This window comes from Bos indicus, chromosome 13, assembly GCF_029378745.1.
Source record: "Bos indicus isolate NIAB-ARS_2022 breed Sahiwal x Tharparkar chromosome 13, NIAB-ARS_B.indTharparkar_mat_pri_1.0, whole genome shotgun sequence".
NCBI lineage: Eukaryota > Metazoa > Chordata > Mammalia > Artiodactyla > Bovidae > Bos > Bos indicus.
This window is the reverse complement of record NC_091772.1, coordinates 76,857,134-76,882,818: the sequence shown is the minus strand read 5'-3', so window position 1 is coordinate 76,882,818 and position 25,685 is coordinate 76,857,134. Positions and strand designations below refer to the sequence as shown.

At 53.6% G+C, this 25,685-nt stretch overlaps 1 protein-coding gene across 2 annotated transcripts in view; it reads left to right on the top strand.

The window, feature by feature from the left end:
* Nucleotides 1-25,384, top strand: part of PREX1 (phosphatidylinositol-3,4,5-trisphosphate dependent Rac exchange factor 1) — a 181,149-nt gene extending 155,765 nt beyond the window's left edge. For both annotated transcript variants that reach the window (XM_070801841.1, XM_070801839.1), the window contains 20 exons: nt 441-552; nt 2,267-2,454; nt 2,746-2,907; nt 3,593-3,803; nt 4,194-4,470; nt 5,057-5,263; nt 6,599-6,687; nt 8,120-8,202; nt 8,363-8,453; nt 10,364-10,492; nt 12,072-12,113; nt 13,705-13,922; nt 15,753-15,852; nt 17,908-18,051; nt 18,147-18,261; nt 19,693-19,759; nt 20,809-20,981; nt 21,489-21,591; nt 21,843-21,910; nt 23,646-25,384. In XM_070801841.1, the coding sequence (XP_070657942.1) occupies nt 441-552; nt 2,267-2,454; nt 2,746-2,907; nt 3,593-3,803; nt 4,194-4,470; nt 5,057-5,263; nt 6,599-6,687; nt 8,120-8,202; nt 8,363-8,453; nt 10,364-10,492; nt 12,072-12,113; nt 13,705-13,922; nt 15,753-15,852; nt 17,908-18,051; nt 18,147-18,261; nt 19,693-19,759; nt 20,809-20,981; nt 21,489-21,591; nt 21,843-21,910; nt 23,646-23,688 (2,622 nt within the window). In that variant the 3' untranslated portion in view covers nt 23,689-25,384. The remainder of the gene's footprint in view (nt 1-440; nt 553-2,266; nt 2,455-2,745; nt 2,908-3,592; nt 3,804-4,193; nt 4,471-5,056; nt 5,264-6,598; nt 6,688-8,119; nt 8,203-8,362; nt 8,454-10,363; nt 10,493-12,071; nt 12,114-13,704; nt 13,923-15,752; nt 15,853-17,907; nt 18,052-18,146; nt 18,262-19,692; nt 19,760-20,808; nt 20,982-21,488; nt 21,592-21,842; nt 21,911-23,645) is intronic.
* Nucleotides 25,385-25,685: the final 301 nt, after the last annotated feature.

Here is a 25,685-nt window from a genome sequence, read left to right as displayed (position 1 = left end):
CTTCTTTTCTTACCATGTAGGCACGTTGGACAACTAGTCACATTGATGATAAGAAATTGATGTTATGTTTGGGTTGGGGACCCAGGGTTTGTGGACAGTGATTCACTGGTTTATTTAATAAGCATTTCCTACACACCTGCTGTCTGCCTGGCGTGTTTCTAGACCCTGGGGCCACAGGAGAGACAAGATTCCTGCTCCCATGGAGCTGACTTACGTTTTCAGTGCTCCCCCTTCCCTGGCTTCTGTGAGGAGCATAGACTGTGGACGCTGAGGGCCGAGTGTGGCTGGAGATCCCTCAGGAAGTTTCCAGAGTGAAGTCTGGGAAGGCTCTCTGAAGGTGGTGTCGCCGGCAGGCTGAAGCCCTGAGCTTTGGAGTCGGGACAGCGTGCACCTGGGCTCCGGGAGTCACGGCCGCCCCTCTTACTCTGCTCCCCACACAGGGCCTGTACCAGTGGATCTACCGCACCCACGAGGATGCGCAGGAGGCCCGGGAGGCCGCCGGCGAGGACCCCAGTGGCGAAGGGGCCGGAGAGGAAGACCAGCTCAACTCGGGTAATGGGACAGGCAGGCCATGAGACAGACGCCCTTGGGTCTGGGCCCTCTGTGTCCACACTCCTCCCAGTCCCATCCAGTCCTTCTCGATGCTGTAATTTCTGTATGAGTCTCTGATCGCTGCCGTAACAAAGTATGAGGAACCTGGTGGTTTAAAACCACATGCGTTTACTGCGTTACTGTTCTGAAGGTCACAAGTCTGAAAGGCGTCTCCCTGGGCTCTCATCAAGGTGCCAGCAGGCCGGCATCCCATCTGTGGCTCTTCACTTGCTTGTTTCAGGGAGACAGCTCCCCGGCCAGCCCTGTAAACACTGCTTCTTTGTTGACCCCAAAGTCCCCAGCAAGGAGCCCAGAGCTGTCAGACACCAAGGCATCGAAAGCCCCTGATCTTCCCACGTCTCCTCCTGCCCCCAGCCCAGCAGAGCACAGAGGCGACCGGAGAGGAGGAGCTATTAGTCAAACTCCAAGCATTTAGTCCGCACCTACTATGTGCCAGGCTCAGTTCTAGATTCGGAGGATACAGTATGGATTAAAACAAAATAATCCCTGCCCTCGGGGAGCTGTTCGCCTGCTGCTGAAACACCTACAGCCTGAAAGAGGGGTCCTAAAGGAGACAGGCCGATGGGAAGAGGGAGAGACCGGAGGCCAGCTCTGAGCTTAGTTTTTGCCCCTCTGAGAGCAAAGGGCTGTGGGCCTCCTTTCCCAGCACATGGGTGACCCCAGTGATGACGATGGTAAACCACACTGGGAAGAGCTGGTGGTTTCGAAACTTCCATTCAATAAGTAGAAGCACCTACTATGTGCCAGGTCATGTTCAAGGAGCTGGGGAAACAGGAGTGAACAAGGCAGACGGGGTCTCTGCCCTTAGGGCACTGACATGAGGGGAACAAGACAATGAAAAAAAGAACAAAAAAATTGATAATTGGTGGCATAGCACGGAGAGTGAGGGGGAAAGGGTGACTGTGTGTGCTGAGAGTACTCTTTGGAGCAGGTGGGAAGGAAACTGCTTCACGCCATAAAGTGCCTCCTTTCTTCCTAGATACATTGCTACCTAGCTGTGTGACTTCTAAGGAGTCACAGTCTCTCTGGGACCCTGTTAATCTGGACTGAAACTGGGCTCCATAAAAACACTGGCTTAGCAAACTAAAAAGGCTGAGTAGGGTTAATGAGCTTCAGGTCTGGCTCGATCCAGCATTTCGTATACTGAGGAGGCCTTCATTTTCTCCAGGTCTCAGCTCTGCTCCTTCTGTGTTGATTTCCCTCTCACATGCTCTTTTCTCTGCCTAGTGGCTCTGGTAACTTGAAATCCAGTTGAAAAAGAGGATGTCTCCTTCCCTTTGTAGATCCAAGCAGATCTCCCTGTCATGGGCTCAGCTTGGGTCACATGCTTGCTCCTGAACCGGTCACTGTGAATAGAGGAAATCACACATGCTGAATGGCCAGGCTTTGCCTCTGGGGGAGGGTATGGATGGCAAATGAGTCCTTTTCGGAGCCCCAGAGACTGTGAATGAGACTCAAGGCTTGATTCCTAAAAGGAAAGTCTTTTAGAATAAGAAGTGAGCAACAGTGGGCTGGCAAAAGTGAAGAGAGCTGCAGCACAGATTTCAGTGTCCCTGTCTGTCTAACGTTGGCTGTCCGCGGTGCTGGGTCTGGGGGCTGGCTTGGTGTGGGGTGGTGCCCCTTCCGCGGGGTCACCTGTCCCTCTGGCTTCCAGCCTTCCCACTGATGTCCCTGGGCGCCCAGCCGAGCCAGCACGAGGACAGCCCTCTGGTCAGCCTGACAGTGGACAATGTGCATCTGGAGCACGGCGTTGTGTACGAGTACGTGAGCACGGCGGGCGTCAAGTGCCACGTGCTGGAGAAGATCGTGGAGCCCCGCGGCTGCTTCAGCCTCACTGCCAAGGTCTTGCTGGCTGTGGCCCTGCCCTGAGGGGGTGGCGCAGCCTGACTCCCATGTCCTCCGAGTTAGCCTGGGGAACCTCAGTCCTAATCCCTGCCCCTCCACTTGGTAGCTGTGGGGCTTAGGAGACTGACTTCTTATCTCCTAGCCTCAGTTTACTCATCCTTTAAGTGGGCCAATAATAGACCTGACCCACATGTGTATTACAAGGTGTATAGTAGTCACCCAAGATAAACCCCTTAAGACTCTCCCAGGTGCCCAGTGAGTACTCAGTAGCTGTTGATATTTCTCCAGATCCTTGAGGCCTTTGCTGCCGATGACAGTGTCTTCGTGCAGAACTGTGGGCGGCTCATGGCCCTAAGCAGCAACATGAGGACCATGTCCCACTTTGAGTTCCGCAACATCTGTGACACCAAGCTGGAGAGCATCGGCCAGAGGATCGCCTGCTACCAGGAGGTGCCTGCACCCTACAGGGTCTCAACTCGGGGTGTTTCAGTTGTAAATGTCAAATCCCAACCCAACTTAGCTTAAACAAACAGGATAATTAACTGGTTTATATTACTGAAACGTCCATAGGTAAGCTTCAGGCATGGTTGTATCCAGCACTCAAACAGATATCACACTGTTACAAGAACAGGACCTCTCTCCTTCTCTTGACTTTGTTTTCCTTATTGGTTTTGCTCTCAGGCAGGTCCTTTTCACGTGGTGATAAAATGGTCCTCAGTAGCTTTAGCCTTAGCAACCCCAGTAGAAATAGAACACGATGAGAGCTCTTGTTGGCTTGGCCTGGGTCCCCTGCCTAGGCCTGTGCAAGTTCTGCAGGAATGGGGAGGCAGCCTTACTTGAACCTCACAGATGCTGGGTCAGGGAGAGATGTTCCCCCAGGACACCTCAGGTGCAGCTGAAATGGAGACCTTTAGGTGGGTAGGTACTTGGAGGCCTCACATTCCTCCAGGACTTCCTTGAAATCTGGGTCCAGTGAAAGGCAGTGCAGGGGAATTTACTTTTCCATTTGGACTTATTGGCATTTTTTTCAATTTTGGAATGTCTGGCCTAGGTTAGGATAAAGTGGGTACAGGAGATGTGCCAGAATTCCCAGACCCCTAAGTAACAACCCCATGCCTCCCTCCACCTTTCTCAGTTTGCAGCTCAGCTAAAGAGCAGGATCAGCCCACCCTTCAAACAAGCACCCCTGGAACCCCATCCACTATGTGGCCTGGACTTTTGCCCCACCAACTGCCACGTCAACCTCATGGAAGTATCCTACCCCAAGACCACTCCCTCAGTTGGGAGGTCCTTCAGCATCCGCTTTGGTCGCAAACCCTCCCTCATCGGCCTTGACCCAGAGCAAGGTAACTGCATGTGTCCATCAAAAATGTGTTCAGGTCTCACAGTACAATACTTAAACAAAAGCACTCCTGAAGGCCAACAGGCTAGAGCTGGAATGGTGGCTCTGTGGTCATCATGGTTCCAGATTCCTCCTATCTTTCTATGCCACCATCTCTAAATGTTGCTTTTATCCTGAAAGATGCCTCATGGTATATAATGACTGCTGGAGTACCAGCCATCATGTCTACATTCCAGGCAGGAAAATGATCATAGTAGTTAAGAGCGTATTGGCACCAAATTGAAACTTGCTTATTAAAGCAGTTTAATGTATTAAAAGAATATTTTAAAGGGAAACTTTTTTCATTTACTGGGATCCTTAAAATGGGTTTGTGAACTTTTCCTCCCTACTGTAGGTCACCTGAACCCCATGTCCTATACCCAACACTGCATCACCACCATGGCTGCCCCATCCTGGAAGTGCCTGCCTGCTGCGGATGGGGACCCACAACGTCAGGGTCCCAACGACAGCAGCTTTGGGCCAGCCAATGGAGCCCTTGGCCAGGAGGACCGAGGCCTGAGTTTCCTGCTGAAGCAGGAGGACCGTGAGATCCAGGATGCCTACCTGCAGCTCTTTACCAAACTGGATGTGGCCCTGAAGGAGATGAAGCAATATGTCACTCAGATCAACAGGTGAGCCCTGTGTCAGGGTCAGGATTTCTCAACATCCGCGGCATCAACATTTTGAGTAGGATTATCCTTTGGCGTGGGGGGGTGTCCTGTACATTAGTGGTTATTAGCGGTATCCCTGGCCTCTACCCACCAGATGCCAGTAGCACTCCCTTCCCTAGCTGTGACACCTAAGATGTCTTCAGATGTTGTCAGATGCCTTCTAGGGGCAGAATCATCCTGATTGAGAACCGCTGCTCTAATGAAAGGATGGATGTAGGCAGCATTGTCAGTAGAGGCTGAAACTTGGTGAAAGGTTTGTGGGGGGAACTTCATTATTTCAACACTGCAGAGAGAGAAAGACGACTGGACATGATGGCCCTTTTGGTGCCATACAGCAGGACACAGCACCACCTACAAAGCGTTCTCACCAACACAAGTCGCACAGTTCTCTGATCACAGTTCTAGGCTGGCTAGATGATGCGGGGCATAAGGGAGGCTGAAATGGTACGTCAGGGATGAAGTTGGCTAAATCCAGAAGGTGGGTGGTTCTAGGTGACAAATGACCGGGGGGCCTGTGTCTTGAAGTTCAAAGTCTTTGCTCCCACAGGCTGCTGTCCACCATCACAGAGCCCAGCTCCAGTGGGTCCTGCGACCCCGCCGTGGCCGAGGAGGCCTCCTCCCCACCGCTGGTCAGCGAAGAGAGCGAGATGGACAGGACCGACCACGGGGCCAGCAAGAAGGTGTGCTTCAAGGTGTGCGAGGAGGATCAGGAGGACTCGGGTCACGACACCATGAGCTACCGGGACTCCTACAGGTGGGGGCAGGCCTGGCTTGGGAGGGTGTCGAAGGGTTTGGTGTGGAGGCATAGCTGAGGCCCCGGCCGTGGAAAGGTCAGAATCAGAAGACGTTTCTCAGAAAGCTGTGGGGCAGGGTGCTATCGCCTACCCGTGTGGTTTGTGGTTCTGGGGAGTTATCTGAGTCCCACAGCACACCCTGGACACACTCTTCAGCCTCCCTCCCCCCAGACCAACGTTTCAGGGCCTGCCCCCTTGGGGACACCACTGATCCTTTCCACCTCGATTCCTGTCCCCATACGTTGATGGAATGTAGTCCAAGAAAAAGTCAAGATCTGTGTGTTTTAAAACCAACGTCAGGCCTCAGGTTTTTGCAACAAACACTGTTTTTCCTTGATCCAGGGAGTAAGACTATTTTTTTCCCCTCGTAACTCTCGAGGATCTGAATTGTTTTCTCCTGGTTAATTATTAACAAGATTGGTGAAGTCTTAATTAGTGTGTTGAACAGACCGAAAACTCAAAACTCAATTTCCTGTAATAAACCGTGGAGTGCATGGAATTCTGTACCACAACGCAGCGCTGTGGCCCCCAGTGAAAAGGCTCTCAAACATTTGATGGTTGTGGTTAAACTAGAACCTTGGAGGGACACTTCATATGGTTTGGGGCAAAGAGAGAACTGATAGAATTTGGCGAGGCCGTGGGCCCCGTCCTCCCGGCATTTATAGCCTTTCAGTCTTCAAGGGGCCTGGTGTTTCTTGGTGTCTGTGTAATGAGACGGCTTGGCTGACTGGGTCCCATGTTCTTGGAACCTTGTGTCCACAGACCAAGATCTTATCTGTCTGTGTTTGCATTCTGACATTTTTGGATCCTCCAATTTTTCCTTTCAATTGTCGGAAAAGTGAAGGGAAGAATTTCAGCTTGTGGTTTTTGATTCCCCATACCTTCTGAGTTCCTGGGACGCAAGCTAAGCACACACAGCCCTTGTTCTTAGGAGGCTTCCGGCCAGGCCGTGTGTTCGAGTGTGGGGGTGCAGATGTATCTGAGGGCAAGACTGTCCCACGAGGGCAGTGACGGTAATTACACCCGAATGAAGATGAGTCACTGTCCACCTACCATTTCTGTGTTTTTATACCGAGGCCTAGAGAGGTTTCTCCAGGGTGGGACCTAGGAAACTCACCGGGACAACCTTCCCCATCTCTGGCACTGCTGGCTGGCCAACAGTGCTCTCTCTGGGCCAGTTATCTACCCAAGGGTTTTGTCTACACTCCAGAAAGTGGGTTCCGGATGCTGGGACTAGAGGCTGTGAGCGGGGAGGCAGAGGGTTGACTCACACCTTCCTCTCTGCCACTCTGCAGCGAGTGTAACAGCAATCGGGACTCTGTTCTGTCCTACACCAGCGTGAGAAGTAACAGCTCTTACCTGGGCAGCGACGAGATGGGCTCCGGTGAGTGCCAGGGCTGGGGGCCCCCTGGCGAGATGGTGCTTTGTTTGTTTTTATTTTGTTACACTTTCCTACACATCCTCTGGTTTTCTCTTACGTTGCATGGCTTGGTAATGGTTTTCCTTCCCTCATTTTGCGTGTGTTTATTGCACACCTGTTATATGCTGGGACCACAGCCGTGGATTTTGAAAAGACAGGCCCTTGTAGAGCTCATGTTCTTTGTGAGTGTTGTGGACACAGAACAGATAAAAACACTCCAGTTACCGGATGGGACGAGGGCTCCCGCATTGCTAAAACAGGGCGACCTGATGGTTTCCAGGAATGACATGTGCTCAAACCCAAAATTCACACAACACAAAAGAAGTACATGAAAATCAGTCAGAATCTCAGCCTCTCCCACAGAAATGACCATTGAGGATATTTGGGGGTCACTGGGGAACGTGTATTTCTGCACAGAGGTGGAGAAATGTGAGTGGATGGCTGGAGGGACAGACAGACATAAAGAAGAATTTATAAGTCAGGGTGGCTCACTGGGGAAGAATCTGCCTGCCAATGCAGGAGACACAGGTTCAATCCCTGGGTCGGGAAGATCCCCTGGAGGAGGAATTGGCAAACCCACTCTGGTATTCTTGCCTGAAAAATCCCATGGACAGAGGAGTCTGGCGGGCTGCAGTCCATGGGGTTGCAAAAGAGCTGGACACGACCAAGCAACTGAGCATATACATTCGATTGTATGTTACTTGCAACTTTCACCGAAAGACAAATTTGTTTTAATTTTCATGGATTTCAGCCTTTAACATTTTTATTTTGTGAATGGGATAGACACTCACATGGTTCATAATTCAAAAGGCATGAGTGGGAGAGGGTGGGTGGTGACAAACGTCCCTCCCATCCTTGCTCCCCGGCCTCCTGGTTCCCAAGCTCCCGCTGCCACTGCGGTTGTGTGTGTCCTTCCGGAGGTAGTCTGTGCATAAAAATTTAATTTTAATTATACTTCAGTTTGGCAGAAGAAAAGGAAGCTCAGGAAATATCAGAGCTATTTCTGAACTTTGGATAAATGTTTCATCACAGAAGCTATTCAGCTGCAAAAACTACCCCTGGGGAGGTTTTAGGAAGGCGATTTAAATGAAACGGGGATGAATGAGAGATGTGGGATCTGGTTCCTTCACTCGTTTTCAGAGTGAAAATAGTAACAGTGACTTACAGTTGTGTAATGTTTTAGTTCCTGTTGCCCATTTTGCAGATAAACAAACTGAGGCTCAAAGAGGCCAAGTGATGTGTGCAGCGTCGCACAGCTGGGACCTGGATCTGTCAGGCTCCAAGTCCGCTGTGGGTTTCGGAGCTCTGTAGCTACGTTGCCTTCTTGTGAGAGAGCCTGGGAAGGTGTGTGATGGGGCAGGAATAGTTGATGGCTGTGGTTTCTTCCTTCTGCCAGGGGATGAGTTGCCCTGTGACATGAGGATCCCATCAGACAAGCAGGACAAGCTTCATGGCTGCCTAGAGCATCTCTTTAACCAGGTAGGATCTTTGTCCCAACCCTGGCCTGACCTTGAGCTCTTCCCATCACCCCAGGTAAGAACCTGTAAGCCAGGAGCCAGGGCAGGGGCCAGAGGTCACAGGTTCTAGCCACTTGGAGGGCCCCTAGGGCCAAACTAACCCGGGGCTTCCTTTCGCCCAGGTGGACTCCATTCACACACTCCTCAAGGGGCCAGTCATGAGCAGAGCTTTTGAAGAGACCAAGCATTTCCCCATGGACCACAGCTTACAAGGTGAGCAGAGAAGAGTCCTCAGGCAGGGTGAGGGGGTGGCAGCCCGCATCCATCAGGGTCACAGCCTGTGATGTGGCGCGTGTGCTGGATGGCGGGCAGGCTGCCTGGGCCACACACTGCCTGCTGTGCCCCTCACCTGCCGAATGGCGTGGGCCAGCCCAGGGGCGGTCAGCAAGCTCAGCCCATGGGCCGAATTTGGCCCACAGCCTGTTTTTGTACAGACTATGAGCTGAGAATGATTTTTCATTTATCGTGAGTCATCAAAACAAAACAAAAGAAAACGTGTGACAGGAGCTGAGTGCCCTGCAAAGCTTAAATCAGTTCCTATCTGACTCTTTACAGAAAACGTGTGTGGACCCCTGGGCTGGTCCCTGAGCCCTTCCGGGCCTCCGTCTGCCCATATATAACACAAGGGGAAGGGCTGGAGCACAGTTTGCCAGACCTCAAAAACCCTTGACCCTCTTCATCGTTTTAGAGACAGTCATAGACTCTGCCGACATTTTTACAGTTTTAAACTATATTCATTTGCTGCCTGTATTGTTATTGATAGATCTTGTCTGAAAAAGTGTTTCCCTTTAAAAAATTTAATTTTGAAAAGAACTTATTAAACTTCCAGTAAGTGGAAAATCATCATAACATGCCATAAAATAACAAGTCCAGTGGAACCAACAATGAAAAATGCCCTTGTGCTGTAGTTAGGCACTGTCGTCTGTCCAGAGCTCTTTGTTGTTTATTCATGAGAGGGGTTAACAGGTTAAAGAAGTGTTAAGGACTTGACGGCACCAAATTGAGACTTTCTTCTTGAAATGATGGAGAGAAAAATAATCAACATTTATGTCTTTCTACCTGCCTTTCCTCTTGTTTACCATCGACCCATCTATGCATCCCCCCACCCATTTATCTACCCATCCATCCATCCATCCACCCACCCACTGACCCTCTACCATCCACTTATCTTTTCACCCACCCATCCATTCATCCACCATCTGCCCACCTACCCGCCCATTCATCCATCCATCCATCCACCCACCCACCCACCCACCAGCATCCATGCATCCATATATTCAGTAAGTAATTTCCAAGAACCAACTTGTGCTCAGCCTTGTGGTGGGCTCTGGGGCTTGTGAGATGAATGAGACACTGCCTCTGACCTCCAGGAATTTCCAGTAGGGTGCAGGAGGAGAACCAGTTGCTTCTAAGTGAGGGTTGGAAGTGGTGAGGGGTTGGGGTGCCCTAGCAGAGCCCCTCCGACTATTTCAGGGTCATCTCTGCCTGGGATGGACCTCTGAAAGAAGAAATGTCAAACTCAGAGGAGCCAAAACCATAAAATATCTCAGAAACTTGAGACTGTGTAGCAGACACGAGGCCGAAGGAGCAGAGGCCTCTGTCAGCCTGTCTGGGGTCAGATTCAAGTCCCATCTTGGTCACTGCCTTGATGAGTCACTTTAGGCAAGCCACTTTCCCCCCTCTGTGCCTTGACTTCCTCCTCTGTGTAGGGAAAAGGTTACGCTAGGTTATAGCTCATGTGCCAGCTTGGTTGTGGCTGTGAGGGGGCAGGACCTGAGGATGCTTCTGTGACTACATTCAGGCTCAGGAGAAGAAAATGCCGAGATTCATTTGTGATTCTGCATTGGATTGGTTGCGCCTGCAAGCAGTCCCATCCTCAGACTAGTAGAAAGGAGTGCTGAGATTGAGTGGTGATGTCTGCCATGGGTATGGTACTATCCATTAGCAGCACACTTACCATCTATTTGTCTTCCCATGGACCAGATGATACCCAAGGCTCCCACCAGCATCCTTGACCTAAGATTCTGAGCTTTGGAATCTAGTGATGGGACAGAGGCCTCGGTGGCACCATTTCTCAAAGCTCCCTGTCTCTTTCCTGCCCCCCTGTCACTTTCCTGCTCCAGAGTTCAAACAGAAAGAGGAATGTACAATCCGTGGCCGGAACCTGATCCAGATCAGCATTCAGGAGGACCCCTGGAACCTCCCCAATTCCATCAAGACCCTGGTGGACAACATTCAGAGATACGTGGAAGGTCAGTCGGGCAGGGAAGGCTGTCACGTGGCGGTCTTGTGGCCTCCAGTTCTCAATGTGGAACATGGGAGGGTCCACCTCTGTGCCCACGTCTCTCTAGGCCCAGGGAGAGGACAGGAAGAGCCAGTGCCACTTCTCAGGGCCCTGGGACAGTACACACGTGGTCAGGGAACTGCTCATCTGGGGTGCCCGGGGCCTTTCTCGCAGAATCAGGAGGCTGAGAAGGCCGAGCTTGTTCCTTCCCAGTTTCCAAAGCTGTGGATTCAGTTAGGTTTCTTTTGTTTATGATCAAGGTTACAGGTGTGTGTTGAGGGGAGAGAGGGTCCTTATCAGACTTGGGCCTCCAGGTAGGTGTGGATGCTCTAGCGTTAAAAACTGTGAATCTGCTTCCAATACTTGTCATCTGAAAGCCCACATGCAAGTCTAGACATCTGGCTATTCTTGAACAAGCAGGCGATCTGGCAGTAACAGGCCTGCAGTCCTGCATTCACACTTGCTTGGAGATGAACGGTGGCCTCCATCTTTAGGTTGGGGAGGGGAGCCTTCAGGCCAGGTGGACCCCGCCATACCCCGTGGCCCAGGGTCTGCTTCACGCCCCTTATGTTACCTGCCTGGCCCTTGGCAGCATTTGAACCTGAGGCTCCTGGGTTAGAAGGAGCCCAGGCCAGGGAGACATTTGATCAGCATAGCAGGGGGTGCTTGGCCCCAGGCTCATGCCCCCAGGAACAGCCCACTCTGAGTTGGAAGTCTGGGTTGGCCCTGAGCTGTCCTGTTTTCCAAAGCTGTCACTGGTTAAGAACATGGACTCTGGAGCCAGATGGCCAGGGCTTGAACCCCAGCTCTCCCAATTATTGGCTGTGCGATCCTGGCAAGTTTCTTGATGTCTCTGTGCCGCAGTCTCTCCACTGTAAGATGGGTCCACAGGGCGCCTTCCCTTATGTGTTGCTGTGAGGAGTGAGTCAGTACAAGTAAGGCACTTGGTACAGGGCCTGGCACACTGTGAGTCCTCAATAAGCAGACGCTGGTGTTCCTGTCACACCAGCCCTGCATCTTGGGGCCTCCCCAGGATAGAATGTATCACAAGAGCCCAGACCCAAAGCCCTTTCGGTTTTTCTAAGCCCCTTCTGGGCCCAAGAGCCTTTATGTGAAGGAAAGAAACCAGGATGTTAGCCTGTGTCTGGAAGGTCTGAGCTTTGTCTGCATGTGGGCAGGGCTTGGCCGTGTAGGGTGGCGTGAATAAGTACCTTAGGATGCGTGTGAACTTATGTGAGCACCCATTGTATATGCCCACGAGCAGGTACGAGGTGTGGGCTGGGGGCTCTGGCCCAGGAGTTGCAGGGGCTGGTTTCAGTCTTTGTTCGGCGGGTGCAGATAACAGTTGGGGTTTCACCCCCTGGATGTCCGAGGTTTCTGGAATCCACCCAACACTCATTCAAAGCTTCCTGAACCTGGCTGCGTGTACCCAGAGCTTCACTGCAAAGCGGGGCAGAGCACGTGGGCCGGGGGGCAGGCTGGGCTCTGTCGGCATCTTCTGCTTACTCCACTCAGCCCTCTCCCTTCTCGGTCCCTTCTCCTTCCAGATGGAAAGAACCAGCTGCTCCTGGCCTTGCTGAAGTGCACAGGTGAGGGCTTTGAAAGGGCAACTGTCTGCAATGTGCACGTGCCGGGTACACCTGGGAGAGGCTGTCCCGGCAGCTGGCGCTCGTGACCGCAGCCCAGGGAAGGCCTCTCCTGCTGACCAAGGTTGACTTCCACAGGGTCCTTGGGGCTTGCCTGTGGGGGAGGTAGCCCTGTGGCCTCTAGCGCCTTGAGAACTTCTCGGACCTCACTTCCTCCTCCTGTGTCCAGGGGACAAGTCTCAGGCCCTGGAGCTAGGAGCACTCTCTCTTGTCACCTCCCAGGACTGGGCTGATCTCAGTGAGGACCCAGCATAGAGCACTGATGGTTTCAGAGGCTTTCTGCTGGTGGAGCCCTCAGCCCCAGCCTGGGGCTTCCTGCCCTTGCAGATGGTGGGAAGGAAGAGGGGCTGATGGGCGCCCAGGGAAATCTTGGAGGTGTTCTCTGTCCCATCCTTCCAGAAATTCTCAGCCATGGGGCAGCTAGAATAGGATCTAGGTCAAAATTGGGCACGGAAAACCTGTTGGCTGTTGCCAGTCATCAAAAATAATGCCTTTCGGTGAATTCCCTGGTTCAGTGGTGAGGACGCCGCACTTTCACTGCGAGGGCCTGGGTTCAGCTTTTTTTGGGGGGAAGCTAAGATCTCGTAAGCCGAGTAGTGCAGGCAAAAGCAAAACAAAAAATCCCTTTCTGAAGATTCAGTTCAGTTCAGTTCAGTTGCTCAGTCGTGTCTGACTCTTTGCGACCCCATGAATCGCAGCACGCCAGGCCTCCCTGTCCATCACCAACTCCTGGAATTCACCAGACTCACGTCCATGGAGTCAGTGATGCCATCCAGCCATCTCATCCTCTGTCGTCCCCTTCTCCTCATGCCCCCAATTCCTCCCAGCATCAGATAAGAACCCTAAATGACCAATTGCCTGAAATTGGCCAGTTCTGCAAATCACATCACAGGCAGGGGCCAAGGAATTGGAGGTAGGGGGGAGGGATGATAGGAAGAAAGTGTACTTCTCAAAAACAGAGAAAATAGTAAACTGCCTTTCTTCAAACATGGAGCTTGTTGTCATTGTCATTCTCAGTCAAGGCTGAGACATTTCCTAATTAATAAAGGAACAGCTGAAGGTAGGGGTTTGGGGCAAGTGTTAGGGAAATCACAAGTTTGTTTTTTAAAGATTTTTTTTTTTTATGAGGATCATTTTTTTTTCTTAAGTCTTTACTAAATTTGTCACAACATCGCTTCTGTTTGATGTTTTGGTTTATTGGCCGTGAGGCCCGTGGGATCTTAGCCGCCCCCCAACCTCCTACATCGGAAGGTGACGTCTTCATCACTGGACCACCAAAGCAGCCCCTGTTTTATTTTTATTTTTTTAAATAGGCAGAGGGGTCATTGAGAGAGTTGAGTTTTGACACAGATCGGCTTGCTTTAGGAGAGTCAGTTTTTAAAGGAGTTGGCTTTTGGTGCCGGGGGATGGAGAGAATTTTGGCAAGTTGGGCCCAGATGGGTGGTCCGGTTAGGGGAGAGGGGGCTAGCTCGGGGCCTCGGGGTGCCAGCCTGCTGATGGCCCCGCGTGACCCCTCCGCCCCCTCCACCCGCAGACACAGAGCTGCAGCTGCGGCGGGATGGCATCTTCTGCCAGGCCCTGGTGGCCGCCGTGTGCGCCTTCTCCGAGCAGCTGCTGGCGGCCCTGAGCTACCGCTACAACAACAATGGGGAGTACGAGGAGAGCAGCCGGGATGCCAGCCGCAAGTGGCTGGAGCAGGTGGCGGCCACGGGCGTCCTGCTGCACTGCCAGTCCCTGCTCTCGCCAGCCGTGGTGAGTGGGGCCCGGGGAGGGCGCGCTCCGCCGTCACGCTCCTCGTTCGTTCATTCACAGCGGCTCACTGAGAACCTGCTGGGTGCCCCTGTTCTAGGCATCGGGGACCCGGCGCTCGACACACAGCACCATGTCCTTATATCAGGAATGTTATATCCTGACTTTGGGGAGATCGAAATAAGTAGCCAAGGACATGGATGGTGTAGACCTCTGGTCCTCACTGGGGCACTTCTGCCCCCAGGGGGCACGCGGCAACGTCTGGAGACGTTTTCGGTTGACGAAGAGGAGGTACTGGTGTCTGGTGTGTAGAGGCCAGGGGAGGGGCTGCTCCTCCAGGGTGCTCAGCCACCCCAGCCCCCAGCCAAGAATTATCTAGGCCTCAAGTGTCAGTCGTTCTGCAGTTGAGAGACCCTCACGTATAGTGATAAGGGTGAAGGAGAAGAATTAAGCAGAGGAGGGGGCAGGAAGGTCTGTGGGCAGTGGCAGTTGAAAGTGTGATAAGGTGGCCACCAGGAGCCTCACAAAGAAGGTGACCTCTGACCCAAGAACCAAAGGAGGGGAGGGGATAAGCCATCGGACCCTGGGGAGGAGCCCTCCAAGCAGAGAAGACAGCAGGTGCAAAGGCCCTGAGGCTGGAGCAGGCACGCAGTGTTTGAGAAACAACAAGGTTCCCAGTGTGGCTGGAACAGTGAGCCCAGGGAGGGGCGGCAAGTCCTGAGAACCCCCCGGGGTCTGACTGTGCGGGTCTTGCAGGCTCTTGTAAGACTTTGGCTGTTCCTTCAAGTGGGTGGGAGCCAGGGGAGGGTTTTGAGCAGAGGAGGGACAGGATCTCACTTTGGCACTTAAAGGATCACCTGGGGCTGCGGGGTAAGGGCAGAGGCTGGGAGACCTGTGAGCAGGCATTTGTGATGATCCAGGTGAACTTCCTCAGTGCAAGTAGCTTCTGGTTTAACCCTTGCAGGAACCCCAAGGCAGGTCCTTTATACCCACTTTTTAAGGATGAGAACACTAAGGCCCAGGGAGCGGGTGGGAACTGTGGGAGTCCTATGCTAAGCCCAGTTCCCCCAGCTGATCTGCTTTCTCTGCATCTTCTCTTTTATCCCTCGTTGCCCTGCTTATTCACTCTCAGGGATCAGTATCAGGGTGGGTCCTTCTACCAGCCCCTGGGGGTGATGGCAGAGCCAGTGACTCAGCATTGTGGGGTACCGGTACTTAGAGCCAATGCCCCCCAGGAATAAAAACCTTCTCTGTGGTATTTGTTCCTCTACCCGCACGCCCAGGCCGGAGCTCCCCTGGCTTCTGCAGCTCTGAGCCTCCTAGACATTTTCCCAGGTGGGAGGAGAAGTCACAACTGCAGGCCAGTTGGGAAAGTGTGGCCTTGGGGTTCCCTCTGCTGGCCAGTGCTGCAGACGGGCGCCCGCCTGATGGCAGATACCTTCTCACTTGATTTCTGGACATGAATACCCAGCCCTCACTTTCCTTCTCTTAGATGAAGTCACCGAGACCCAGTGTGTTAATTCATCAGTCGACAAGATATGCAGGCTCTGAACTGGGTGCTGGGTTGGAACGGTTCAGTGGGATTGGTGGGAGGGCTCAGGAAAGAGAGCCACCCGGCACATTAGAGCAGAGGTGGGCTCTGACCTGGAAGAGGTGGGACAGGCCTGGAGTGAATGTGATCTCCTCTCCAGCTCTGGAGAGCCCTGCACGGGACCTCCTGCCTGGAAGGGCCACAGCCTGGTGTGTCAACCGGAGTTGAATCGCAGCATCTTGAAATAAAACCTGGGGCAGGGGTGAGATCTGAAACTCCTCCACCCTGTCTTCCTCCTGCAGAAAGAGGAACGGACCATGCTAGAAGACATCTGGGTGACCCTCTCGGAGCTGGACAACGTCACTTTCTCCTTCAAGCAGCTGGATGAGAACTGTGTGGCCAGTGAGTGATTCCTCCCACCCCCACTGAGAGAGTCGGGGTTCTGGGGTGGAAGGGGCTGCTCTGGGGTCACCCTGCCCCTCCCTCTGCCACCAGGCCAGCTGCCTAGGGTTGACCTGGGACCCAGTGCTTTCAAACCGCCTGCTCCCAACATATGTGGAAGAAGGGGGTCTCGTTTCATATAAGCCCAGCCATCTCCAACAGCACTTAGGAGGGAAGAACAGCCAGGACCCAGTTCTTAATGAAAACTCCCAGAGATAACCTTCTTTGGAATGAAGATGTGTTAAGATTTTCTAAGAACTTAACACCATAATTTTCTTCTTTCCTTTCGTTCTCCCTCCCTCCCCCCATCTTTCTGCTTGCCCACGCGCTCATCCATTTATTAATCTACTCATCCATCCACCCATCTATCTATCCATGTATTCATTCACCCACCCATCCCTCTACCTCCCTCTACCCATTTACCCCATCCATCCACCATCCCATCCATCCACCCCCTCATCCATCCATCCACATCCCTATAATTACGAGCACATCCTGTGTGTAAGGCTCAGTTTTAGGTTCTGGGGCTGCAGTGGAGAGAGACGTGGCCATGGTTTCTGCCCTCCTGGAGCTCACAGTCTAGCCCAGTCTCAGCCCTGACTGCACTGGGATCCCCCAGGGAGCTTTTCAGATACTGAAGCTTGGTCCTACTCCTGGCCCTGGCAATTCGGATTCAATCTGTGGGATGAATCCTGGACATTGGGATTCTAGATAAGTTTTCCAGGAAACTTAAATGTACAGCCAGGACTGAGAACCGCTGGGCTCAGTTCTAGAGCCATGGTTCTCTGTGATCCCTGGACCAGCACCTGGAGGACTGTTAGAAAAACTAATTCTGGGCCCCATCCAGGACTTCCTGAATCCAAAACTGGAAGTAGGGCCTAGAAATCTGTGATAATAAGTTCTCCTGGTGATTTTGAAGCTAGTTTGAAGACCTGGACACAAACTTGAGCTGACTCTGTGAGCTAGTGGAGGACAAAGGAGCCTGGTGTGGGGTCACAGAGAGTTGGACATGACTTAGCAACTGAACGCAGCAGCAAAGTTTGAGAACCACTGGTCCTTTTTTTTTTAAATTGTTGTTTTTTATCACCTCCCTGAGGATCCTATTTAGACAATTTTTTGCTGATCGCCACACACCCCCATGGGGCTTCCCTGGTGGCTCAGACAGTAAAGAGTCTGCCTGCAGTGCGGGAGACCCAGGTTCCATCCCTGGGTCGGGAAGATCCCCTGGAGAAGGGAATAGCAACCCACTCTAGTATTCTTGTCTGGAAAATCCCATGGATGGAGGAGCCTGGCAGGCTACAGTCCACGGAGTGGCAAAGAATTGGACATGACTAAGCGACTTCACTCACTATGAAGTTTTAGTATGATGGATAAACTGTATATCCGTTTAGGTATTGTATGTATGTCTGTGCTTTATACATGGAAAGGATAATGTCTTTTTTGCCTTCCCCATAAGAACCAGTTTTCACCTCCTTAGAGGCAATAGCACCCTGTTGAGAATATGTGGACTGGAGTCTAGTTGGACAGTGAGTTTTGTTTCTGGTGCCTGTTGGAATTGGTTGACAGTGGCTGCCTGTCTAGAGGCCAAGTTGGGCTCAGAGAGAATCACCGATTGATTAGTGATGTCTGCACAGACATGAGATGGGGTGCCAGTGCCACCCGGCCGTGTGCTCTTCCCTATGGGTGTAAGCAAGATGCAGGTGCTGTTTGAAGGCAGCTTCTGCCCGGTGGAGGCCCGGGGCTACCGGGCGAGGGTGCAAGGAACCTTGGTGAGGCTCTGAAGACAAACGTGGACGACTCCCCAGCTGGACAGAATCAGTGTCCGGTTTAAGAATTAAGCAGTGGAAACAGACCTGTTGAGGGAGGGGAAAAAGGAAGGTCAGAGGCTGCTCCTCTGAGCGTGGGGCACCCCTGGACGGGAGGGCAGGGAGGCCTGTAGCCGCGGCTCTGAGGTCTGAAGGAGGGTCTGAAGCTGCCCTTACAGCTGTGTCCCTGGCCCACCATGTCCCCCCACAGATACCAATGTCTTCTACCACATTGAGGGCAGCCGGCAGGCGCTGAAGGTCGTCCTCTACCTGGACAGCTACCACTTCTCCAAGCTGCCCTCCCGCCTGGAGAGCGGGGCCAGCCTGAGGCTCCACACTGTGCTCTTCACGAAAGGTGAGCTGCGGAGACGGGCCGTGGGGGCCCCACGGGGGAACGGCTGTGCCCGCTGGGGGCCAAGCACCTGCCTCGCCCGTCTTCTCCCTTCACAGCTCTGGAGAGCATGGAGGTCTCGCCTCCTCCAGGCAGCCAGGCTGTGGAAGATTTGCAGCAGGAGATCAATGCCCAGTCTCTGGAGAAGGTTCAGCAGTATTACCGCAAACTCAGGTACCTGCGTGGGCCTCGCGCTGGGGCCAGGATCCTGGACACTGTCACCTGGAGGGGGCCTTTGCGTGGAAGGCACCAGAGAGCCCCCAGTGCCTGGGCGGGCAAAGTGCCGTTTCTTGAGCACCTACTGGGTGTCAGTCCCTCTGCCTACACGAGCTCCTCAGATTCTCACAGTAGTTACCTTTCTAACCCATTTTACAGATGAGGGAAACTGAGGCCCAGGGAGCACACCCAAGGGATGCAGCTAGACACTGGCTGAGCTGAGCTTTGAACTGGGTCTGCTTGGCTTCGTAGCAGGTCCTGCCAGCTGGGAGGAGATGCCTGTTTCATTCTGCATGGGGGAGGGAGCTGTGACGGGGGGCCCTAGGATCCTTGAGCCTGTGAGTGAGGGGTGTGACCCCAGGGCCTTGGCCCTGCTCAGAGGAGACGCCCGCCAAGGAGAAGAGGAGAGTAGGGGTCACATTCACCAGGAGGAAGCCTTGGGCCCAAGGAAGGAGCCCCACTCCTGCTGCCCTGACTCTGGCCCCTTCCTCCTTCCGCCTCACCTTCTCCCGCCATGAAGAAGGTGGGCTGAGAAGCAGGACACCAGGGTGTCAGGGTGTGGTAAGCGGGCCTAGCCCAGCTTTACCATTCGGAAATGGGAGAATGATACTTTCATTTGTCTGTGCAGGGAGAACAGTCACCTCTGTTATTACATCTGGCATCTCTTTGGATCGATCAGTGCCATCGGTCTGTTCTCTGCCGTTTGCTGAATATTTAAAATATGGTCTCTGTGATCTGCATTCATCCCTTCCTTCAGCACCTGTCAGTTGAAACCTTCTGTGGGCCAGGCTCTGTTCTGGGTGCTTGCTTAGGAGTCAGCAGTGACTGCACAAATCCTGTTCTTGATGGAGTGTAGATTCTAGAGCAGCCATGGCCCCTGGACCCTACCACCCTGTTTTGTCAATAAAGTTTTATTAGCACACAGCCATGTTCATCCCTGTATGTATCGTCTATGGCTGCTTTTGTGCTGCAACAGCAGAGCTGCATAGCATCTCTAGAGAGACAGACTGGTCCACACAGCTTAAAATGTCAACTATTTGGCTGAGTGCTATTCTAGAAGGGGAGATGAGCAATAAACCAGTAAATGAGCAGTGTCACATGTCAAGTGATGGTGGTGTCAGAGGAGAGACGCACCAGCACGGGAGAGAGAGTGGGGTGCTGATTCAGATGGGCAGTCGGGGGAGGGGGCATTTGAGGACCCTTCCTGCTTCCTCCTGGGCTGTTGGAGGAACAGGTGACTGTGGGCATGGAGAGCTGTGTCAGCCACTCTCCCTGATTCGTTTCATTGAGTTGTTGGGAGACAAAGAGGCTGCGGTGGGGCAGGGGTGGGAGAAGGGGATGGGATGGGGGGTGTGGTGGCCCCAGCCTCACACTTCTCATCTCTTTCAGGGCATTTTACCTGGAACGGTCTAACCTGCCCACTGACGCCAGCACCACGGCAGTGAAGATAGACCAGGTGTGCCCTCTCTCCCCTCACCTGCCGTGGAATCTGGGCAGGGCCGGGGGTTTGCCGGGTTGGACAGTGACCAGGGTGACACCCAGCCAGAATGCTGGCTGGGACACTGCCTCTGCAGTCCCTTCTCCAGGACGTCTCCTGGGGTCCCCAGCACCCTCCCCATTCTAGAAATTCCAATTTCTCCCTGACCCGCTTTAGAATTCCTTAGATGATGTGTTCTCCCTGGCACCCCCTCCTTGCAGCATTGCTCTGGGGCTAGAGCCCCACGCCGGATATGGCCACGCAGTGTTCTTTCTGTTTGTTTCCTGTTTGTTGCCAGCATTTGAAAGTCAGAAGATTTCCCATAAAACAGAGGCTTCTGGCCTATCCTGAGTAATGGAAAGATCTGGCTGTTCCAGCCACGCTCCTGTGTGTCACACTCGGCTGTCTAGGGGCTGTTTCCCCCCCCAACCCCTGACCCACCCCATCCCCTGCGTGCTCCAGGCCTTTCTCCCTCTGCCCAGGCACTACTGGGCCTCAGTTCTGAGGGTACTATGGGGGCTCCTGGCCTCAGGCTGTGAGGCTGGGGCTCCAGGAGAAGGGGGGGGGCACGGCCCTTTGGGGGTTTGTAGTCTGCTGGCAGAGTCTTAAGATGACACAGAAAGCCTTGGCCAGAGTTCTGTGCCTGCATTGGCAATGCCCGACAAGCTGGGGAGCAGGGGGTGGAGAGTGGGGGCACTGACTGTTCCCGGGGGGAGAGGCTGCCGTTTAGAGAGGACGGGGATGGGGAGAGGCTGCCGTTTAGAGAGGACGGGGAGGGGCGCTGGCTCTTGGCTTCACCTGTGCAGGTGAAGAGAATTCGATGGGAGGATAAGGCCTGAACCATACTGTGCGTGCCGAATGCCAGCTTGTGGGGCAGCCGCAGGGGTCGTGGAAGAATTCTGGCTCAGTCACCCGGTGACAGAGTGGGGAAGACAGCTGCTGTGATGGAGCTGGATCGGAGGTGAAGACTGGGGCAGAAGGCCGGGTGGGGGGCCTCCTTTGACCTTCCCGGCGTGTGCACCTCGCAGCTGATTCGCCCCATCAACGCCCTGGACGAGCTCTGCCGCCTCATGAAGTCCTTGGTCCACCCCAAGCCTGGTGCTGCCGGGAGCCTGGGCGCCGGCCTCATCCCCATCTCCTCCGAGCTCTGCTACCGCCTGGGGGCCTGCCAGATCGCCATGTGCGCCACCGGCATGCAGAGGTGCGCGGATGCACAGTCGGCGGAGGGGGCGTGGCCGGACCTCTAGGCGGGTGGGGCCCCAGCGTGGGGTGAAGGAGGGCGTGGTCGGGAGGGGGCTGGGCGTGCCTCTGCGGGTTGGGGCCCCAAGATGGGAGATGAGGCCTGTTTCGAAACCTGGTTCTTCCGCTCCCTGTTGAGCCCAGACAAGGCCATGGCCCACACTCGGCCTCAGTTTGTCCTCTGTGAGATGGGACCTCAGGGGAAGGTGGTCCTGGGAGAGCTGCCGAACTTCCCAGCCCCCTGACTCTGGTTGGCGTGACCGAGCGGCTGAGCCGTCTGGTTCTGCTGGAGCATCCATAGAACACGGGCAAGAATGGGCGCCCGTCTTGGTTGGAGCCGGGCTAGACCACTCTCTCGCTTCTGTCCGTTGTCCCTGCTGCTCCGATCGGGGTTTTGGGTGCTGTGTGGGGGGCAGGACGTCGCCCACGTCTCACGTGCTGCCCCCCACCCCTTGCCACCCCACTGCAGGAGCACCCTGAGCCTCTCCCTGGAGCAGGCGGCCATCCTGGCGCGGAGCCACGGGCTGCTGCCCAAGTGCATCATGCAGGCCACAGACATCATGCGGAAGCAGGTAAGGTGTCTAGGCCCCAGGGCCCTGTCAGACTGCAGGGGAGGTGCCCAGGCCTGGGCGTGGTGGGCTCACAGCCCAGGTGCGATGAGGGGCCACCTGGGGATGGGGCTGATGACCGTGTCCCCTCTGGAGGGGCTGCAGATCATAGCTTCTGGGGATCTCCCAGTCACCCCACCCACACCCACACACTTCCTCAAGTGCCCTGCGCTCCACGAAGAGACAGCTGGGCCCTCACTGTTCTCTCTTTCCAGGGCCCCAGGGTGGAGATTTTGGCCAAAAACCTCCGGGTCAAGGACCAGGTGCCCCAGGGTGCCCCGCGGTGAGTGGCTGTTCCCCCCCCACCCCTTCCCTCTGCTCCCTTCCCTGGGGTTGGCCTCACCGCAGACAGACGCCCTGGCATTCAGATGGGTCCTCCCCTCTCATTTATGGGATCCCCTACTTTGGGAAATGGCAAATAGGACTTAGTCTGTTACCTCCCAGGGCTCCCACTTTGGCTGGGAAAGTGAGGCCGGTCCCAAGTGAAGTGTGGGGCAATGATCTGTGTGCCCCACCCCCCCAAACTTGCTCACCCAGTGCTGCTTCTCTGCTGCCCTCAGAGCCCTCAGCCCACCTGCTTCTTCCTGTCCTCATGGCCTCGTTGTCTCCGAGTCAGTGTCAGACCTTCTCATAGCACTGTGCGCAGCCCCCTGTCCTAGTAATAATTCATTTTAGTGCGTTTTCTTTCTCCATCCACACTGTCCTGATTTGCTTTTGACATCGGCCCACACTTTTTAAATAACTTTTTATTTTGAAATAGTTTGACCACAAGAAGTTAGAAAAATAGCACGGAGTTTTCAGGGGTCCTTCATGGAGCAATGCCCCGTCCCCCCCACCAGGATAATGTCTCATGTAACCACAGGACATTGTCAAGACTTAGGAAACGGTGTTGGAGCAATACAAGAACTCATACAGATCTTACATGTGTTCTAGTAGCTTTTCCCTACACTCTTGGCCCGTGTTGCTTTTAAATACTTTTCAAAAATTTATTTCTTTATTTTTTATGAGTTTGGCTGTCCTGGGTCTTGGTTGCCGCGTGTGGAATCCTCATCATGGTAGGCAGGATCTTTAGCTGTGGCGTGCGAGATCCTTACTTGTGTGTTCCTAGTTGCGGTGTGTGGGATCTGGTTCCCCTACTAGGGACTGAACCTGGGCCCCCTGCATTGGGAGTGTGGAGTTCCAGCCACTGGACCCCCAGGGAAGTCCCTTAAATGCTTTTCCATGTCACTTCCCCTGCTCCAGGCACCATTCCCATCTCTTTACCTATGTTGACTTATTTGCTTAAACAACAACTCTGTGAGCAAGGTACTCATGTTATCTGCCATGGGCAGTGGGGACAGTGAGGCCCAGAGAGGTTAAGTATCTTGTCCGAGGTCACACAGCTAACACACAGAATCAGAGCTGCCCTTCTGAACCCAGACCATCCCCTTCCTGACCCCTGTGCCTTCCTGCTTCCCTGTCTTGTCTGTGTCTCTGTGGCCATCTCCTGTCTGGTCCCCCTGCCATCCTTCTCGCACGGCATATATGCTCTCTCCTGCTTGAAACCTCTCAGTGACTCCTTCTTACTTGAAGGTGGGGCTCAGAATCCTCCCAGTGCAGAAAGAAAGCCAAGGCAGGTCTGCACGTGCTGCAGGGAGAAGCCCCCAAGATGGATTAAATGAAAAACTCCAGGGGCAGAGTGCTGGGTCTACTTGGCCACCATTAGTGTGGAAAAATGCACAGATACCCACACGTGTAATCACACACCCACACGCGTATCTTGACACACACGGGTGCATGTGTTTGCGTTGTATGTGTAAACCCCTTGCCAGTCTGGAGGGAGCAAGACTGCTGAGGGGCGGGGACTGGCCTGCTGGAGCAGAGTGTGGGCAACCTCAGTAATTTTTTACTCTGCATCTTTTTACACCTGCTGAGTTTTGCTTTCTGGGCATGATTGCACGTTCACATAAATCACATGTTGCGACGATAATAATAACGGGCCGTGGCCGCCCCTCATCCTCTTCACCTCCATCCACCAGGCTCTACCGCCTCTGCCAGCCACCGGTGGATGGAGACCTCTAAACGCCGAGGTGCCTGATGCCCGGCTGCATCCTCTGGAGCCGGGGTTCACAAGGACACAGGGGGCCACGCGGCCTTCTCCAGAGCTGGCCCAAGGCCTCCACTCCGCCTGCCTCGAGATCTGCCCGGCCTCCTCCATCATGTCACCTCCTGGGAGGATAAACGGTGCCCTGACTCGTGGATGAACTGGAGATTGGCCCTGGCCCAGCACATTCTCCACACTTCTGCCAGAAGCCAGAGGGGGTCCTGGGGACCCACAGAACTGATGGGTGCCTCCAGGGCCTGGGCTCCTGTCCAGAAGTCCCCAGGACACAGGGGAGATGTCAGGGGCGCTGCAGCTGGAGGCCCGTGGCCCCAACTCCCTCGGGATGACTCAACCTGCACTTTGGAAACCCCTGGTTTCCTTCTAAGCCCACATTCCAGGTGACCACACGTGTCTCTTCCTCACCTTAGCTTCCAGATCCCCCTCTAACCCTGTACTAACCTCCCCAATGGACTCAGAAAAGCCAGACCTCTGCCAGGAAAGACAGAGGGACAGGGCACAACACTTATTACCAAGAGGACGGTTGAAAGCCACCCTGGCTTCCTCTATCAACGCCATTAGAACTGGAGCCATCAGCCCAGGGCACAAGATTTGCCCCACTTTATTTATATGGCGTGAACTCTCTATGGTTTATTTTGGGATTTTTATGTTGTCATTGGTTGTGTTGAGATTCCCACCTCACCCCGTCCCCCGCCCCACCGCCCCCCAGGTTGTGTGAGTATATATTTGCGTTTTAAATTTCAAAGAAAGCTATATTGTCTAACAGGGGACCAACATAAAGTAGTATTGACAACTTTTCCCAGTTCTACTAAAAAAAAGAAAAAAAAAACTAAATTATTGAAAATTCAAAAAATGTCAGTATTTCATCTTTTTAAGTATTAGGGTCTTAAGATCTTGCTTACAGGTATCAACTAGGGTTCCTTTCCCCACCCACCTTCAGTTCTCTAGCCATTGGCCTGTATTAGGGTGAATCACTTTGTTCTTCGAATGACTGGCTCCAAGGGTTTCAGAGGTGGCTGGGCCAGGCCTGGGGGCTAGAGGGAGTTGAACCATCCACTGGAGAGGCAGTCCCACACCAGTGTCTGTCCTCTGTGGTAGAGGGGCTGCTGGCAAACCCTGAGTGGTGGCTTCTGTAATTTATTTTTTAATGTTAATCCAGAGCAAGGCAGCAGCAGGGCATTTGGGACTTCTCAGCCAGCCAGAGAGACAGGAAGCTACCCTGCCCACCAGGGCACAGGAACCTACACAGGATCTACCCCCTATCCGGCCCCCTTCCCCACCCTACCCACCCCTGGAGTTTGTCCCCTCCAGCTCCTGTCACCAGCAGGGACATGCCTTTCCAGCCTTGGCTGATGGGTGAAATCAGGTGTAGGTTTCCCTCTGCCCTGCAGGCTTGAAGCCGCATCAACATCTTGGCTCCCTGAATCCCCAGGAGTCACCTTCCCTCTCTTGCCACCCTGCATCAGATTGCAAGAGGTGAGCTTGTCGCTGGACAGAGGTGGCCTGATACAAATATAGGACCCCCATGGCAGAAAGGGAGAGGGTTCCCTGCGGACAAGGGCGTTGTGCACTGGTTTACTTTACAATGTACAGATCTTCTCATTCAATTCATGATAGATTTTTTTATTATTATTAAAAGTTGGTTTATAATACAAAGATCCTGATCTGTGGTGGGTTCCTTTGGGGGTGACCCTGGTGGCATTGGGGGTGGTTGGGCCTGCACGTGTCATAGGCAGAGTAAGCAACGGCTGTGAAGATGGCGCGGAGGACGGTTCCATCGGTACCGTGAGTTACCACACTGAACCTCAGTTTCCTCCTCTAAAATGAGGGCAGTATGTATATATTTTCTGCAGGGGAGTGGTGAGGACTACCCGAGATCGCGCGGTGGGTCTGCATCTCAGATGGGCCAAGAAAATCACTGTCTTTATGTATGTGTATTTCGCCTTTGTTTTGGGTT